Source organism: Hibiscus syriacus, unplaced genomic scaffold (assembly GCF_006381635.1).
Source record: "Hibiscus syriacus cultivar Baekdansim isolate YM2019G1 unplaced genomic scaffold, ASM638163v2 tig00110963_pilon, whole genome shotgun sequence".
Classification (NCBI taxonomy): domain Eukaryota; kingdom Viridiplantae; phylum Streptophyta; class Magnoliopsida; order Malvales; family Malvaceae; genus Hibiscus; species Hibiscus syriacus.
This window is the reverse complement of record NW_024062936.1, coordinates 41,052-57,101: the sequence shown is the minus strand read 5'-3', so window position 1 is coordinate 57,101 and position 16,050 is coordinate 41,052. Positions and strand designations below refer to the sequence as shown.

The 16,050-nt window shown below is 35.1% G+C and overlaps 1 protein-coding gene and 1 pseudogene across 2 annotated transcripts; both read right to left on the bottom strand.

Annotated features, from left to right (window-relative positions):
• Positions 1 to 257: 257 nt before the first annotated feature.
• LOC120148620 (protein ROOT HAIR DEFECTIVE 3-like) lies at positions 258 to 9,576 on the bottom strand. 2 transcript variants are annotated; one of them, XM_039161695.1, is made up of 22 exons: positions 8,622 to 8,771; positions 8,147 to 8,213; positions 7,966 to 8,069; positions 6,190 to 6,260; positions 5,969 to 6,032; positions 5,832 to 5,897; positions 5,635 to 5,682; positions 5,485 to 5,547; positions 5,318 to 5,374; positions 4,806 to 4,964; positions 4,646 to 4,714; positions 4,430 to 4,521; positions 3,660 to 3,738; positions 3,411 to 3,576; positions 3,000 to 3,124; positions 2,415 to 2,677; positions 2,231 to 2,327; positions 1,980 to 2,144; positions 1,653 to 1,757; positions 1,180 to 1,274; positions 987 to 1,083; positions 258 to 519 (listed from the first exon to the last, which is right to left on the bottom strand). In XM_039161695.1, exons 2-22 carry the CDS (start codon positions 8,160 to 8,162, stop codon positions 268 to 270), a joined length of 2,253 nt encoding a protein of 750 aa, XP_039017626.1. In that variant the 5' UTR covers positions 8,163 to 8,213; positions 8,622 to 8,771; the 3' UTR covers positions 258 to 267. The 2 variants fall into 2 exon arrangements, with proteins under 2 accessions (XP_039017626.1, XP_039017627.1); XM_039161696.1 differs by lacking the exons at positions 258 to 519; positions 987 to 1,083; positions 1,180 to 1,274 and adding an exon at positions 9,420 to 9,576 and having other exon boundaries at positions 1,647 to 1,757.
• Positions 9,577 to 11,967: 2,391 nt separating this feature from the next.
• Positions 11,968 to 13,708, bottom strand: LOC120148585 (annotated as a pseudogene).
• Positions 13,709 to 16,050: the final 2,342 nt, after the last annotated feature.

Sequence of the window (16,050 nt, the reverse complement as noted above, 5' to 3'; positions counted from 1 at the left end):
TGAACAAGGTAACAATATGATTAAGACCTAATAACTTGGCCAACGTAGAATAAATATAATTAAATATTAAAAAATCTAGGCCCGGGAAGGGGACTATTTGATACGGCTCAATTTCAAGAAAGCCAAGGCCCCTTTGTATAATGGCAATTGCACAAAAACAAATGCCTTCACAAGACGTGCAACCGTCGCATTCTTGGAAGAGACATTTCATGCATGATAAATAACGTATGTGACAAACACCCAACCACGAAAGCGAGCACAAGATGCTCAGTCTTCTTTCAAGGGGCTGGAGTATTCCATGCCATTTCTTGGTGCAGTTACTCCAGATGAAGCAGTTACTCCAGATGAAGCAGTTGACATACTGCTTCTGGTGCTCCCGTTTTGGAAACTCTTAGATTCGGCACCTGGGTTTGTCTGAGGATAGTTAGTTGCTGGACTTTGCCCCTGCTCCGCTAACTTTCTGAGGAGGTTCATGACGGTGGGGAGGAACTTGGTAGATATGGAAAGAAGCCCAGGAAGCTGCAAGCATGCAAAACCATAAATTAGACCCTTTATTTTTCTTTTTTGAATGGCATAAACTAAACCTTCGGTCAAAAGAAAGGGTTAAACATATTAAACACAGAAAATAGAAGAGATTTTAAGGACAGATAGTTTTATAGTTCTTAATGATATCTTGAAGTGAAAGAAGTTTTATTAAATAACTGCATTTGCTCAGAAAACTGATAGCTATATTTTAAAAATGAGCTGCAAAACTGGAGACCAATGGAACATTTTAAGAACAGATATAGTGCAAAGCCGCAAAGCTCTGACTGATAGCTATATTTAGCAAGAAGCAAACCTTCTTTTTATAAATCTGCTTTTGAATTTCAAGTTTACATGCCCAAAAGGTTTTTAAATGCTTTTTAAGTAAATTGTTTGAATGTATTGTACTCTAAAGGTTATCGGCTAGCTTAAAATAACAATAAAAAAATTAGTTTGAATCTTACAACGCCATGGCTGAATTCACCCGAAATGTCAAGCTGCACCCATAGAGCCTTCACGATAAGGTAACCCACAAAGATGACACCCAAATATAAAGGATTTCTGCAATGAGGACATTTGTACTAAGCACAAGCAACAAAGGATAATATCATTGAATACTGACCAAAATTAGTTCAAAGCTACAAGTGCAGCACGCACCTTAGAAGAGTCATAAATTCATTAAATCCCAAGATTAACAAGGCAACAATCGCCCATGGAGGTGGCATCGAGTTGTTGTGACGCTTGCTTGCTTCCTGAATGCAGAAGACATCAGTAAACTCAGAAAAAGTGATGCATTAGCAGTAACATGTTTAACTAAGTCAAAATATTATTCTGAATTCCAGAAAACTCAACAGCAATATTGTACATGCTACAAAGAGGCAGTACACTAGCATAAGTAGAGGAACACAACAGAATTTCAGCGGTCAAGCAGCAATAAATTATTATTAACTAAAGCCTGACAATGAGAATCGCAATTGCCAATAGACTTATTTTTCTAGCTCTTCTTCAGACACCCGTGACTATCACGAAGGCAGAATTGGAATTTGATTTGATGCCAACAGTTCACATCAATATTGGATGGGAAGGAGAGAACGAAATCTTCACAATAACTAGAATTTGAAAATTCATGCCTGAGCAGAAATGGCCTGAGTGACACTGTACTCTGTCTCAACCCTGAATTGTCGCCACAAAGATTTGCACTGAACAGGTGTGATCAACGTCTTGGCAGGTGGAACCTACACCAAAATCAGTAATAAGAATAAATCACGAATGTCATATGGAGGAAAAGACCATGTTCAACTAATGAAGAAAACAATAAGGAAGACCATGTAACGAGACCCTCAGTGATTTTCATGTGAGCATAGAAATGTCGACAAAATAGTATGCAAGGGTCATCCAGTTTCTAATGTAAGTTCAACTAAATCTCATAAACAACCTCAGAAAGAACAAGACTTCACCTGCTCCCACGTGCTTGTGGCCAACAGATCAAAAGTTGTGATGCTCCTGTCAGTTACAGCAGCGTTATTTTTTGTATCCACCAAGGCAGAAGTTAGTGTATTCTCGATATTATCAACATTATCATCCAACCGTATTGCAGCCATAACAGATAACAACTTTAAGGACTGGCAACAGATAACAAACAAGGTTAGAAGAGAATAGATTGCATAATATTTATGAAAATACAACAAACGATAATACAAAAACATACTGCAGAGCGAGCCGTTTTAGTGATGGCTCGAATATCTTCTTTCCCAGTCCAAACCCGTGGCATTGAATCAGAATCATGACTAAACAATGTCGAAAACCTGTATACAGATTTAGAGTCGCTATTGATAATGTATAATGTCTAGCAAATCAAACCGATTAACTCCAGCATTGAAATATGTTATTACCTGTCCTTCATACGAATCAATACCCTTCCAGCTTCTTCTCTTGCTTTTGCTTCAATCACACCTCTTGCATAATCCTGTAGACTAGATAGCATCTTCTCCTTGGTTTCCACATCCATGTCAAAACCAGAAAGGGCTCTGGAGAGTCCAGAAATGGCTGAATCAGTTTCACAGCGGAGAATTTTCTTTATTGAGGGCCATGTCTCATCATTAGCTCCATCTAAAAGTGCTTCAACAGTTCCAGCTAATGCTTCATTCAGCTTTGCCTGCAAATGCAACATAATGATGAGTAAGATTCATTTAACTTGTCATAAACATGTGTCGTGGATGTCACCATGACAAATTCTTCAAAAGGTTATGGAAGTCCTCAACTATACACAACACAGAAATCTATAACTTGAAAATGATACACAAACTCCTGCTTTAAAATTTTGTTAGGTTACACCATCCTAACTTTGCATAAGATTCCTTCATCGGTTAGTTAGGACTGCTAAACAGCAACCTGGAGACTGATTTGTTCTTAATCACCAGGACGATAACTTGAAACGAGAAAATGGTTAGAAGAGACGAAGAGACAAGTTACCATACCTCATATGATGAGATCAGCTCCGAAAGTTTGGCAGCTCGGACTGAAGCAACATGTGCATCAATATCACGGAGTAGCTTATCCCTTACTTTAGAGCAATCCCAATTTGCTAGCTCAACAACAGCATCTGCAAATGTAAAAACTCCACGTGTTCAATCTGCCTCGTTGAGCAAAATGTACCATCATTGACGACAACTACAGTACCATACATACTAAATGCAATCAATATACAAAAGCTCATCATTTAAAATTTCAATTCATTGTAATGGTTTTAAAAACTCAACTTTGCTTTATTACCCAACAAACCTTTTGAAAGATTCTTTTTCCCATCTCATAGCTTTTGAATAACTGTTTTGTAGCTTTTAGTTCTATGCCAGCTTAAAGGCAATATGGTTCATGAATTTCAACCATACCTGCATATCCTTCATCAAACAGAGCCATATAAGATTCAGTGCAGTTGCAAGCAGCCAAAGAGAATCCCTCCCCTCCATTTAAAGCTTTCTCAAATGCTTCCTTGAATTTTTCAAGAGTTCCAGACCTCAAACGCCCTAGCATGGACTGATGGGCTGGTTGGACAAGCTACATCAGGAGTTGAAAGAAAATAAGTTAAGAAAATTCAAATGACAAGAAAAATGGGGCACAAATACAGTTAGTGCTATTACTTGTAGCAGTTTTTCTTCCAGCTGCTTTCGCTTTGCAGATCTGACACTATCATCAAAATATGTAGCCTCAGCATCATACCTAAAATTAGAACAATGAACAAACAACTTGATGTCACTGATGCATGGTAAAAAACTAGGGAAAATAAGTGCAGGAAAAACAGCGATCTTGAAACTGATATGACTCTTATTTGGCCCAGGTATGCCTCAAGAAAATTTTCATTCACCCATTCAGTTGAGAAACATATCATTATCACCATCTAGGAAGCGTGCGCATGCAGCTCTGGTGCAACATGAGACTGACAAGGTGACTGTAATTTCTGAAATATTAGGGCAGGAGTATGGGTAGACACCACAGTGAAATAATTTATTTTTACTAAATAATATGAAAGTAGCTTGTTAATATTTTAATATTAGTTTTGAGTGTAAAAACTTTTAGCCTTTAAAAATCCATTTATATTCAATTAATTCAAACTCGGAGGTCAAGAATGTCCCCATGTCAGAGGTGTCGTGTTGGACATGTATCAGTTACCAGTATGAAGGGAATACAGCATGACCCACAAGCCATCAGGTTGCCAATTAGTAATCACAACATTCTCATATATCCTTTAGCATCATAATTCTGCATCCACTTTGACAGAATGAATCACTTATATAATTTATTCAATGCTCAACTGATCATTGCACAAGTGAGCTCAGCTATGTAGGTAACAGCCTATTTGTAACTTGGGCACTACAAAACTTATATTCTAATCTCATTAAAGTAGTCTTACTCTGATAGAGAAGCATAGAGAATTGAATTCAGCTTCTTCCCAAAGACGGCAACTGGACCAGACTGTACAGCTTCTTCTAATAGACACCAGTTCTGTCATGTGATGTAACAGGTTGGTTCAAGTTTCTAGAACAATAACCAGCTTCCCAGAAGAAAAAAAAGTGCATTTTCGTGTGTGCATGGACATATTTATGAATATTAACAATATTCCATTTACCTCATTTGCAATGAAAGCAGTGAACTTCTCATTGGCAATTTCTTCACAGCGAACCGTAGCCACCATAACCTACAGCAAAATGAAGCACAGACAACAGAAAAATCAACAAGATTTATGAATGTCATTCAAGTTATAGCCATAATGAAATCCAAAAGGTTACCTTATGGGCTGGAAGGTCAAGATCTTTATTCTCCTTAATGACTTTCCAGATCTGCTGTGCACTAAAAGAGAACCCAGAAGCAGGTACTACACCCCTCCGATCTCCAGCAATCCCCCCCGGTGCAATAGAGTGAAAGAATCGTTGTCTCAAATTAGAAACCTTAAAAAATAATAATAGAATCAAACAAACTGCATATTTGCATGCCAATTAATAAAATATTTCAGCACCATTATCCAATACTCGGGCAGAATTATATGGTAGGTAGAGGTATTTTATTTTGTCCATCTCCAAAACAGTAAATTGTAGTGTATAACCAGGACAAGTGAGAAAAAAGACTTGCAACCAAATCAATGGGAAAAAAAAACAGAATCCATCAGACAATCAATAGGGTGATGTCACAAAATGTTGATATTCAACTTCTTTCATCCATTTAAGAAAATTCTAAACAGTGGGAAAGTATTTTTGAATGCTAGGGATTCTGTATGTCCTCATTCGATGACCTAAAATGATACCTGCTCTTTAAATTGCTCCTCCTTTTCTTCATAACTAGAAAGTGCAACCACATCAACCTGGTCATTATCAGCAATAGCATCAAACTGCCAGAAGCAATACTCATTGGGAAAGGTACAGAGAGATGACATTTAAATTTATGTTGCATTAACTCAACCAAAAATCATACATTGAAAAAATCACTTAATGGAGTTTCCTTATGTGCCTGTGGCTTAGGAACAGAGTCCCATATCTGAAGTTAAAGATAAACAGGTCAGAAGAAAATATTACTTGAGTTAATAGAAAAAAGCAAGGAAGCATAGACACCATATATCTGTACCTTCTGAATATCTTCTCTCAAAACAGGTTCTAAATTTTCCAATGGTGTCTGTCAACAAGAAATATCTAAGTAACCACAAACTCAATTGTACGTAGGAGACCCTTAGTTAGATATAGTAATATTATAAAGCTTAGAGGCTAAATAATATCAAGGAAAAGTTGAACAAAAAACTAGCTCTCCAAACACAAAATGCTCACCCTTGTTTTATCACGGATAACAAACATCAAAGTCGTTTTGCGGGGACTAAACAATCGCATCATCATCTGCAACCAAATAAAGGTAAGGACACTCAAAATTCAGGGAATTGCTTGAAAGGCACTGAGATGGTGAATACCTGGAATACAGTCTTAAGAAGAGGCTTGTTTGCAGCTTGCTCACGACCAATATCATGACACCACCTAAAATAAAGTTTTTTTTTTTTTTTTTTTGATAGAAGATTAGGCCCACCTAAAATAAAGTTGCTCAAGAATATCATTTGCATATAGTAACTAAAGCGATTAACTTAAAATGAAAATCCGAAACTACATCTACCACCATGTAGGTGCCATGCCTTACATGTTTATGAGTACTATATCTGAAACTGCCAACGCGAAAAGTGCACTTTGTTTCTCAAATGCTGTGTCATCCTGGAATAATGCAAAAAATAAATAAAAAGCTGATGCAGAAAGAAACTCTAATCCTCCCCATTTTTACATAAAACAAAGGAAGATCATATAAGAGCAACAAATTTTTTTTATAGAAATAGGAGGCCTCATTAAAAACCTCCCTCATAGATAACCCTTTCCTAACAGAAAGGATCAAGTAGTGGAGGGAGGAAAAGAGTGCCTCATTTTATTACTTAACCAGAATTACATAAGCCTTAACAATTACATCCGAAGAGATTACATAAGACTTAACAACTTCACCTACTTCAAAATTCTACTGACCATAAAATGAAACATACAACTAAAATCATATAATCAACCTATCCCCTTCTTTGCTAAACTATCTGCCTCCCCATTACAAGCCCTTGGAATCAACCTAATTAACACCACCTTTTCAGAAATGATCAACAAAATTTCTTTAACTAAAGGCAATATGAAAACTGGAGCCAAAGAGGGGGAATGGATCCACTCCACAGCTGACTTGCAATCGCTCTCAACAACCAACCTACTGACAGCAGACCAATGTGATGCCAAAAAAATTTCAATGCCTCTTTTAATAGCCTTTAATTCAGCAACTGGTGGAGGACCTTGGCCAATATTCTCTGAAAAAGTCAAAAGAGTACAGCTATTCCAGTCTCTTAAAATGCCTCCAATACCTCCAGCCGAGTCATTTAACCTCACAGCTCCATCAACATTCATCTTCAAGAAATCAACAAGGGGAGGGAGCCAGCAAATCATAGAAGAATCCTTAGGTTTAGGAACAGAAATACCATCAGCAAGTGACGGATCCCCAATAAGCAGATCCTCTTGTATATGGAATTTAGGATACTTAGCTAGGAACCATTTGGATAGCCTAAATCTCACGAGGAAAAAGAGAGACAGCCTATCAAGGTTTAATCCTTCAAACACAATCGCATTCCTTGCTTTCCAAATAGACCAAAAAACAACTCCCGGGATAAACTTCCAAATCAATGAATTCACCCTCAAATTCCCCCACGAGATAAGTAAAGAAGCAGGTCCTGTGGTAACACTATCAATTTATAATCTAAATTCCACTATCAATTTGTTTAGCTTGGTTCATCACTCCTTAACCTTCTTGTTAATAAGCAGCAAGATCTCTTCTAAAATCACAAGTACTCAATAAAAAATTCAAAGCAAATTACCAAATATATCTTTCATCTTGATCAAATTGATTCACCAATTTCAAATATAATATACTAATCCATGACCCTGAAAATAATGCTAAGGAACAAATATCACCTACAGTAGAACTTTTACTGAGAGAGAGAACAGAAATTCAGAATTAAAACGTTGACATTAGAAAAGAAAAGAACTGACGACTGATATTTAATTTGATTTTACTATCTGGTAAAACAGAAATTCATTCAATATTAGACTATTTCCTAAAATAATAATTCATTCACATTACTAAGGCATTGAAAACTTATAATTTTTTGGATGTAGTTGATAATTGCCATAAAAGCAGGTCCTAGAAAAAATACCTACTAGATTAATAATCAAAATGCAGATGGAGCATGGAAGGAGGAATATCTGGAATCCTATGTTTTGCAAAATCAGGCAAAAAGATCTTTAAGCTAACAAAGAAGTTGTTATTGGTATATCAAACAATGCAGTTTCAATTTTTAACAAAGTATGTTAAGAGATCAAATGCAGCTATCAACCACACCTCCCCACGTTCTCTTCCATCAGTGCCCTCCAAATCCATTACTAGAGTGCGAGGCTCTATACCAGCACATTTAGCCATCCAAATACCTTTAGTGGTTTTGAGACCTGACAAGACGCACAGTCCATTAGTTTTAGAACCAATTGAAACAAATGCAATTTGCTATTACAGAATGGTAAGTTACCTTCCCTTAAATGCATCCATTTCCCTGAAATTGGTGTGAAACAAATGATTTAACAGTGTGCTTTTACCTGCCAAGATAATGGAAAATTAAGTGAAACTTTTAATGACATAAGCAGCACTTACATAGCTACCATAAAATGATAAAACACCTAAAAAGTGAAATCATTCATAGCATGGGTTAGAATCAAATAATGAAACAGAAAGATAGATATAACACTAACTACAACAGTAAATCAACAATATCAGTAGTAACAAGTTTTGCGAAAGTGAGATATGAAAAATATGCCATTTTTAAAAAACTGACATGACCAGACTTCAAGCTTATCATACAGTTATTCATGTCGCATATTTCTAGCACTTATCATTAAACATAATGCAAAGTAAATAAATAAAGCAGCTTAGTGTGACTAGAAGTATAAACTTAGTAACAGGGAAGGCATAAGTCCAAAGGATGTCTCAAAGATATCAAGGCATACCACTACTTTGTGGTCCCATGATGGAAACCACAGCGTAAGACAGCCCACACTCATGAAGTTTTACTTCCTTGATAAATCGTTCGATTCCATTATCATTGAATGAACCATCTCCATCAATAAGTTGAATTGAACAACATTCATCACCTGTAGCTGAGAAATGAAATGTTCATAGCATGTCTAAGTAAAGTGAAGAAAGCTTTCATAATACACAGAATTAACTGCACTATTAATTACAGGCAAAAAATCTGCCCTGTTCATTTTTACTTGTTAATTTCAAATTAAATCACCATATCAATTGATCAAAGAAAGAAAAATATGTATACCTCCACTAAAATAAAGTATATTTATCTATTTCCATACATAATTTTGGCGTACTAAATAGCTTTAAAAGTTGATCATTCAAAATCCAGATCTTTGTTTTCATTTTACTTGGGTTTCACAGCAACCAGACATGCAATAAGTATGAAATTCATTCCCGGTCCCGATCCAATCAACACAATAAATTTCAGATTTACACTACTAAACAAAACTTTAGAAACCTAAAAATCAATATCGAAACGCAAAATTTCATGGGAAAAAAAACGCATCGCCCTTTAAATAACAATAATAAGAAAAAGTTATTAAGGCGGTGCAGCATGCTCAAATCTTTTCCCGTTACATTAGAGAAATTTAAAAAATAAACCGCAAAATTAGTTGAATAACGGAAGGAAGAAAAGGATCACTGAACAAGCTATAAATAGTGAGGAAAAAAATAAAAAAAAGAGAAAATAGATTAAGATGAAAGGATTAGAGGTTTACCCATCGAATATTCTTTGAAATTGAAAGAGCTCAGAAAATGATGAGATCACTTCCGATGAGACTGACAGAGAAAGAGAAAAACAAAGTGCGAATTGATCGATCTCAATCCAGGGCGTTTTGAATCTCTTCTTCCACTTTAGTTTTTATATCATCGCGTATTTAACTTTTGTCTTCCTCGAACTTCTATTCCCAACAAAGTCAAAAAAATTCCTGGATTTTACTTTTTCTTTCTTTTTTTCCAAGTTAAATTTTACTACTTAGTTTATTTGTAACTTCCAACAATAATTTTTATATTACTTGTATATTGCTAAAAATATTGTATTACTTTATTTGAAAAAAATTTAGCTCACCCTATTCTCATGTGTAATAGGATAAGGGAGATAAGATAATAGGTTATCCCAACGTCAGGTTGAGAGCAACTTCCGTGGTAGACTTCCGACAGTCAGAATTATAAATTGTTTTACTTTATTTGATAGAAATATAAAAATTTAGTTTGTTCGATAAAAATATAAGATTAAATGAAGGATTATAAGATAAAAATGTATATTTTATCAAATTGTCTTTGAGATGTATTTTTCAATAAGTTTAATTCTTTCAAAATATTTACATGAAAATAATAGAAATATAATTTTTTATTATTTTTAATTTTTATAATTTTAAATAAAATTTATACACAAATAACATAATATATATTTAATATTATTTTTTAAATTTTTTATTTCTGTGAAAACATGCAAATAAACTTATACAAATATAATTTTGTGTTTTTTTTAGGTGTGAAGATATTGAGTGATGTGATCGGCTGATCGCAGCCTGCTTTAACAGCAAGTGCGTCGCACGCTAACCTCTGTGATTATTGGTCCGGTCTGTGGAACCCACACCACACGTAAGTTTACTGATTTATGCCGACATTTCCTTTTTATTCAACGTGAAAGAAAAAAGGACGATGATTCTTTGAAAAATAATAGGAAGATAAAAAGCTAGGATGTATATTTATAATATTCATTATTAATTATAAAAAATATTTTAAAATTTAAATCTATTTACTAATTGCATTAATTTGAGTAGTATTAGTATTATTTAGATTTGAAATTAAAATATTGAATCATTTGAAAGATTTGAAAGTAAAGTGAACTTATGTATGATAAACTTTTATATCAACATTTATTATTTAAAAAATAAAGTGAATTTAAATATTTTTTATTATTCTGAATCCGTTGTGAATACTGATTAAAATATTTAAATTTATGTATTACTTAAATAAAAAACAAATAGAAAATCCATGAAAATACAGTTTTATACTATCTATTTTCATCAATGGAGTAAAAAATGGGGGAAGATAGCTTGGTACGGTCGGGCTTGGCGGCAAGTCAGGCGACCAATCTAACTTATAGATATATTAATTTATTTATTGGCAGCATTAAATTTGATTTAATTACTTTTTTGAAAAGAAAAAACATAATAGTCTGGTCTAATTTTTTATTGTTATCAAAGTCACATATGAATCAATATAATATGGTTCATCTGTCTTTTTCCTTGGTCGTAAAACGTTTGATTGCTGTAACTCTATCATTTATCCTTCAAGAATCCAGCCGGACATTCAGAAGGCTGCATCGGAATGGATCTCGAGTTTATGTCTAGGGAGCCATTAGTTTAGCTGATAAGATTTTTTTAATATTAAAGATAATTTTATATATTATTAAACTCATAATTGGACGATTGAGTATAGTTTACCCTCTAATTTTTTTTTCTGCCGAAATTTGAGAGCCATTAACAGTGGCCATGGAGTAAAAACCTCTAAAGGCCGTATCTTTTGGGCCCTACAGCTCTGTACATTTATCAGTTGACAACCAGTGGCCAGCATTGACGACAATTTCCGTGTCGGGGGCGGAGTGGCCCGCCCTTGCTTTGTCTTCATCTTTCTACCTTTGTTAATAATTGATGCATTTCTAATATAAGCTCAAAATCTTTCCTCCAATTACAACTACGAAACTTTAGGCAAATTACACTAATTTACTACCAACCGTGGGCCTGTGCCCCTCCATGTCTCTACTTTTTTTTAATACAAGATTAATACAGATAAGATTAAACTTTGATAATTTACTCATTTTAATCTTTGATTCTACCTCTATATGTATAATATATATCGAAAGGAAATATACAAATATAGAGTGGTAAAATAGATAAATTAAATAGTAAATATATAATCTGGTATACAAATATATTTTGAACTAGTAATATGAAATTAAGAAATTAATTTATGTCAATGATCTTTAAAACATGGGATTTAAAATTTTAGTTGATATCGTCCTAGGATGTGAGTTCAATACTCATTAGGAATAAAAATTCTCCCCTCCTAGGTAGATATTGTTAAGAAAAAATTAAATTTATATATGGAAAATCGTCTTGCATTATCTTCCCTTGATGTTTTAAATAGTAACATTTTGGTTTTAAACTTTTTTCTCTTATATATAACAACCCTACACATAATATACATGTGTATATACTATATACATAGATATTTCAAGAGAATAATTGCCGTTGTATTGATCGAGTGAAACAGTAGAAAAAGTACCTAGCTAAATCCAGTGCCATTTCTATTATAAAATAGTGAATCTGTCCTCCTTAAGGGTCCCAACTTCTTGATGGAAGAGTAGGATTTGTGATATATTGCCCACTGGAAAAAGCTGATAAAGATGATGATGATGAAGAGAAGAAGAAGAAAAAGACGACGATGATGATAATGGCATTGATGTGATGTTTGTTGCCATGTGCATGTCCTGCGAATATGATGAACCAGCAGATATAGGAAAACACGATGAGAGCCTGGAGACTATTGGGTCTATGTTTGGTAATGAAACGGATGTTAGGGGCATGTTGCAGAGGTTTCCTTTAAGGATTTCACAGAGTTTGGGTACTGTTTGGGTTGCCACGATCGTACTTGTAAGGATTGGCGCCAGCGATCTGGTTTACAAGCATGTCACTGACAATATCCTGAATTACTTCATTGCTCAAATTTGGGACGTGATGTTTTTTTTTGGGGATGATCCAGATCATGTTGGGTGCAACAAAGGGAAATGACCACGAAGGGTCGAAGAAAGCTGTATTTGAAAGGGGTGGGAGCATCGGGGTTAATGGGAAATGATGGTGAATCAAATCAACGGTGTCATTGCTTGGGTTGGCTTAAAATCTGCGTCATAAGCAAAGCTTTGTAGCAGTGATGCTGATGGGAAAGATAGAGCTGGTCTCGTTGTTGATCACTAAGGATCAAATTAGGGTTTAAATTTAGAGAGACAAAATCAGCTGCTTCCCCTTGGGGTTTGGAATTGTGAACATCAACCAGAGAGGCGAAAGGTGGAACAACATCATGAGTGATAAACCTCTTCTTGATACTTGAATTCCAAAAGTTCTTCACCTCATTATCTGTTCTCCCTGGTAACTGCTTCGCTATCTGTGCCCATCTGTTCAAAAAATCGTTAAAAAGTACAAAATGAAAAGAAAAGACATTGATGATTACTGTGATTATAGTAAACACTAAGCACTTCCATTGAAGTTACCTGTTGCCCAGAATACTATGGAGTTCAATGATGAGAGCTGCTTCTTGTGGAGAGAAACTCCCACGTTTCAAATCAGGTCTGAGGTAATTTATCCATCTTAATCTGCAGCTCTTTCCGCATCTTTGAAGGCCTGCATCATGAAACAGACCCGAATAGGAACAAACGAGGAATAGGAAATAAACAAGTAATCAAAATTAATGCAATCGGCTTTTGTAGTTTTTGCCGGTGAAAGAAGAAAGGGTTTCTAAAAACTAGTCCAACGTTCAAGAATTGTGATGTAAAAAGAACCACACCAGCAAGTCTAGAGACAGAGCTCCAGCAACCATGGCCATAAGTAGTAACGTAGTTAATAAGTTTCTCATCTTCCTCGGGTGACCATAGCCCTCTCTTCACCTTCTCCTTGTTGCAACAAGAATGGTGCCCCATCTTTACAGCCAATGACAGGCTAGATTCAGTGCTGAGGAGTTGTTTTGATTTTTTCAAAAGTGAAAAAAAAGATTAGCAGGTCCGAAAAGGGGGGAGGGACGGTAAGATATTCAGAGGTAAACCCGTTAAGCTGGCTTAAGTAAAAGAGGTGATTTTAAAAGACTGACGAGAGTGTAGCAGTGAGGGTGTGAATTTAATGCTGGTCGCCCAGTTAGGGTTTGCGGGCAAAAGGTTAAAATCTGCAGTGTCGACCTGTAAGAGTTGCGTGGCTTATAATGGGATCCGTCTCTCTTCATTTCTCAGTGATGTTTGCCTTCTACACGTGGCGTACATGCAGACTTTGTGAGACCCAATGTTATTTCTATCAAAAGCACTTTATAGACTCACTAAGTTCATATTGGATGTGAATCTGGGTATCAGAAACAGTAAAAGATTTGCAGGTCGACACCTTGCATTATATATATACCAGAGGCCTGGCTGGTTGTATATATGTGCATGGTAAAAATTAATGTCATTTCACATTGATATATCAAATGTTTATAGAAGTGTCCCACCATGGATGCTTTGTTATTCTTTACTAAAGTGAATATCATCATATATATATATATATATATATATATATGTACTAACCAAGTTGTTATCATTACTTTCATTTGGTTCTAGAACAATGTGCTGTTGAAATTCTCTAGTGAAACGCCGCATGTAATGAAGTGCATAAAGTAATGGCTTTTTTTCTTCTCAAAGTTCATAAAAGAAATCACTTCAATCAACTGCCCTTCTCAAAGTCAAGCAATTATGCAATGAAACAACAACAAAATAAAATCATTCGATATTCAAAATGTTACTGCGTTTTAATAATATCGTTTCTGAACGAGCAATAAGTGAGAGTACAAGCTTGCTTTAGACTCATATGAAACCTCATTATTACATTTTTTACCAATTGTAATCATAATCATAGCAAGATTCCCTTTCGGTTTTCACTTTTTTAAAGTTATTTTAATATCACAACATATAAGAAAATATGAGTGTAAGCTTTGTTATAGAGAAAATAAAGTATTTATCCTAATTACAATATTCAAGTGTTATTAGTCAGTCGAATACTAGTTTATATGATATTATTATTATAACATTTAAAAGATTGAATTTATTGAGTTGATTCAGTGATAAAAGGAATGTTTTTTCTTGAAGACTCCTTACATGATGTGTTATCAACGAGTTATGAAAAATTTGAATATATATTACATTAGTTATAATCACTCTAAATTATTGTTAAAAGTTTCAAAGTTTGGCAACCAACTTTGGAAAATGTTTTTCAAAGTTTGGTAAATGTTTCTTTGAAAAATGTTTTTCAAAGTTTGGTAAAATTTTGGTAGATGTTTGTTGAAAATAGGAATTGGTAAATTCACTTTAGTCATTGCACTTTAGGGTATTTTCAAAGATTAGTCCCTAAGTTTCTACTATAAATACCCTTACCCATTTAACTTCAAAATCATCCCAAAACATTTCTTTCTTCCTATACTAGAGAGCTTTCTTGTGAGTAGTGAGTGTTTTGTAAACACCTGTAAATTTTCTCTCTTAGTAAAAGATCTTCAGCAGCCCGGAGACGTAAGCACAATTGGCTGAACTCCGTTATCAATTTTTGGGTATTATTTTTCCGCTTTTATTTCGCATTCTCACTAATCTGGTTATAGGGAAATTACTTGTACTCGATTTATTTTCCCAACAACTGGTAATCAGAGCTTTTGGTTGTGAATTTTGTCAAATTTTCTACGAGGTTACTATTTATTACTATTCACATGAATAGTGAATTTCATGAATAGTGAAATTCGGTCGGCGATACGAGTTTGTCGACGGTGGTGTTCTAATACACGGTGATTCGCAAGAATTGTCAGAAACGATCCAAACGAAGCCAGATTCGAGTGGGAGCGATGGACGAAGGGAAGGTGAAAATTGAAAAGTTTGATGGTGTGGACTTTGGCTTTTGGAAGATACAGATTGAAGATTTTTTGTACCAGAAAAATCTATATCAACCTCTCTCAGGAAAGCAACCAGATGGAATGAAGGATGAAGATTGGGCTCTTCTCGACAGACAATCCCTCGGAGTTATCCGACTGACGTTATCTCGCAATGTTGCTTTTAACATAGCAAAGGAAAAGATCACGGCGGGTCTTATGGCGGCTCTCTCCAGTATGTACGAGAAGCCATCGGCCTCAAACAAAGTTCATTTGATGAGGCGATTATTCAATTTGCGGATGGCGGAAGGGGCATCGGTGGCACAACACCTAAATGAACTCAACACAATCACAACCCAGTTGAGTTCAGTGGAAATTGAGTTCGATGATGAAGTTCGAGCTTTAATTCTCTTATCATCTCTACCAGACAGTTGGAATGCTACTGTTACAGCAGTCAGTAGTTCGTCGAGAAACAGTAAATTAAAATTCGACGATGTTCGGGATCTGGTATTGAGTGAAGAAATTCGACGAAGAGAATCGGGTGAAGCATCAACCTCCTCAGCCTTGCACACGGAGTCTAGAGGGAGAACTTCAGAAAGAAATTCAAATCGTGGCAGATCAAAATCCAGAAGGGGCAAATCAAGAACAGGAAATAAAGATTTTACCTGTTATAATTGCGGCAAGAAGGGTCACTTC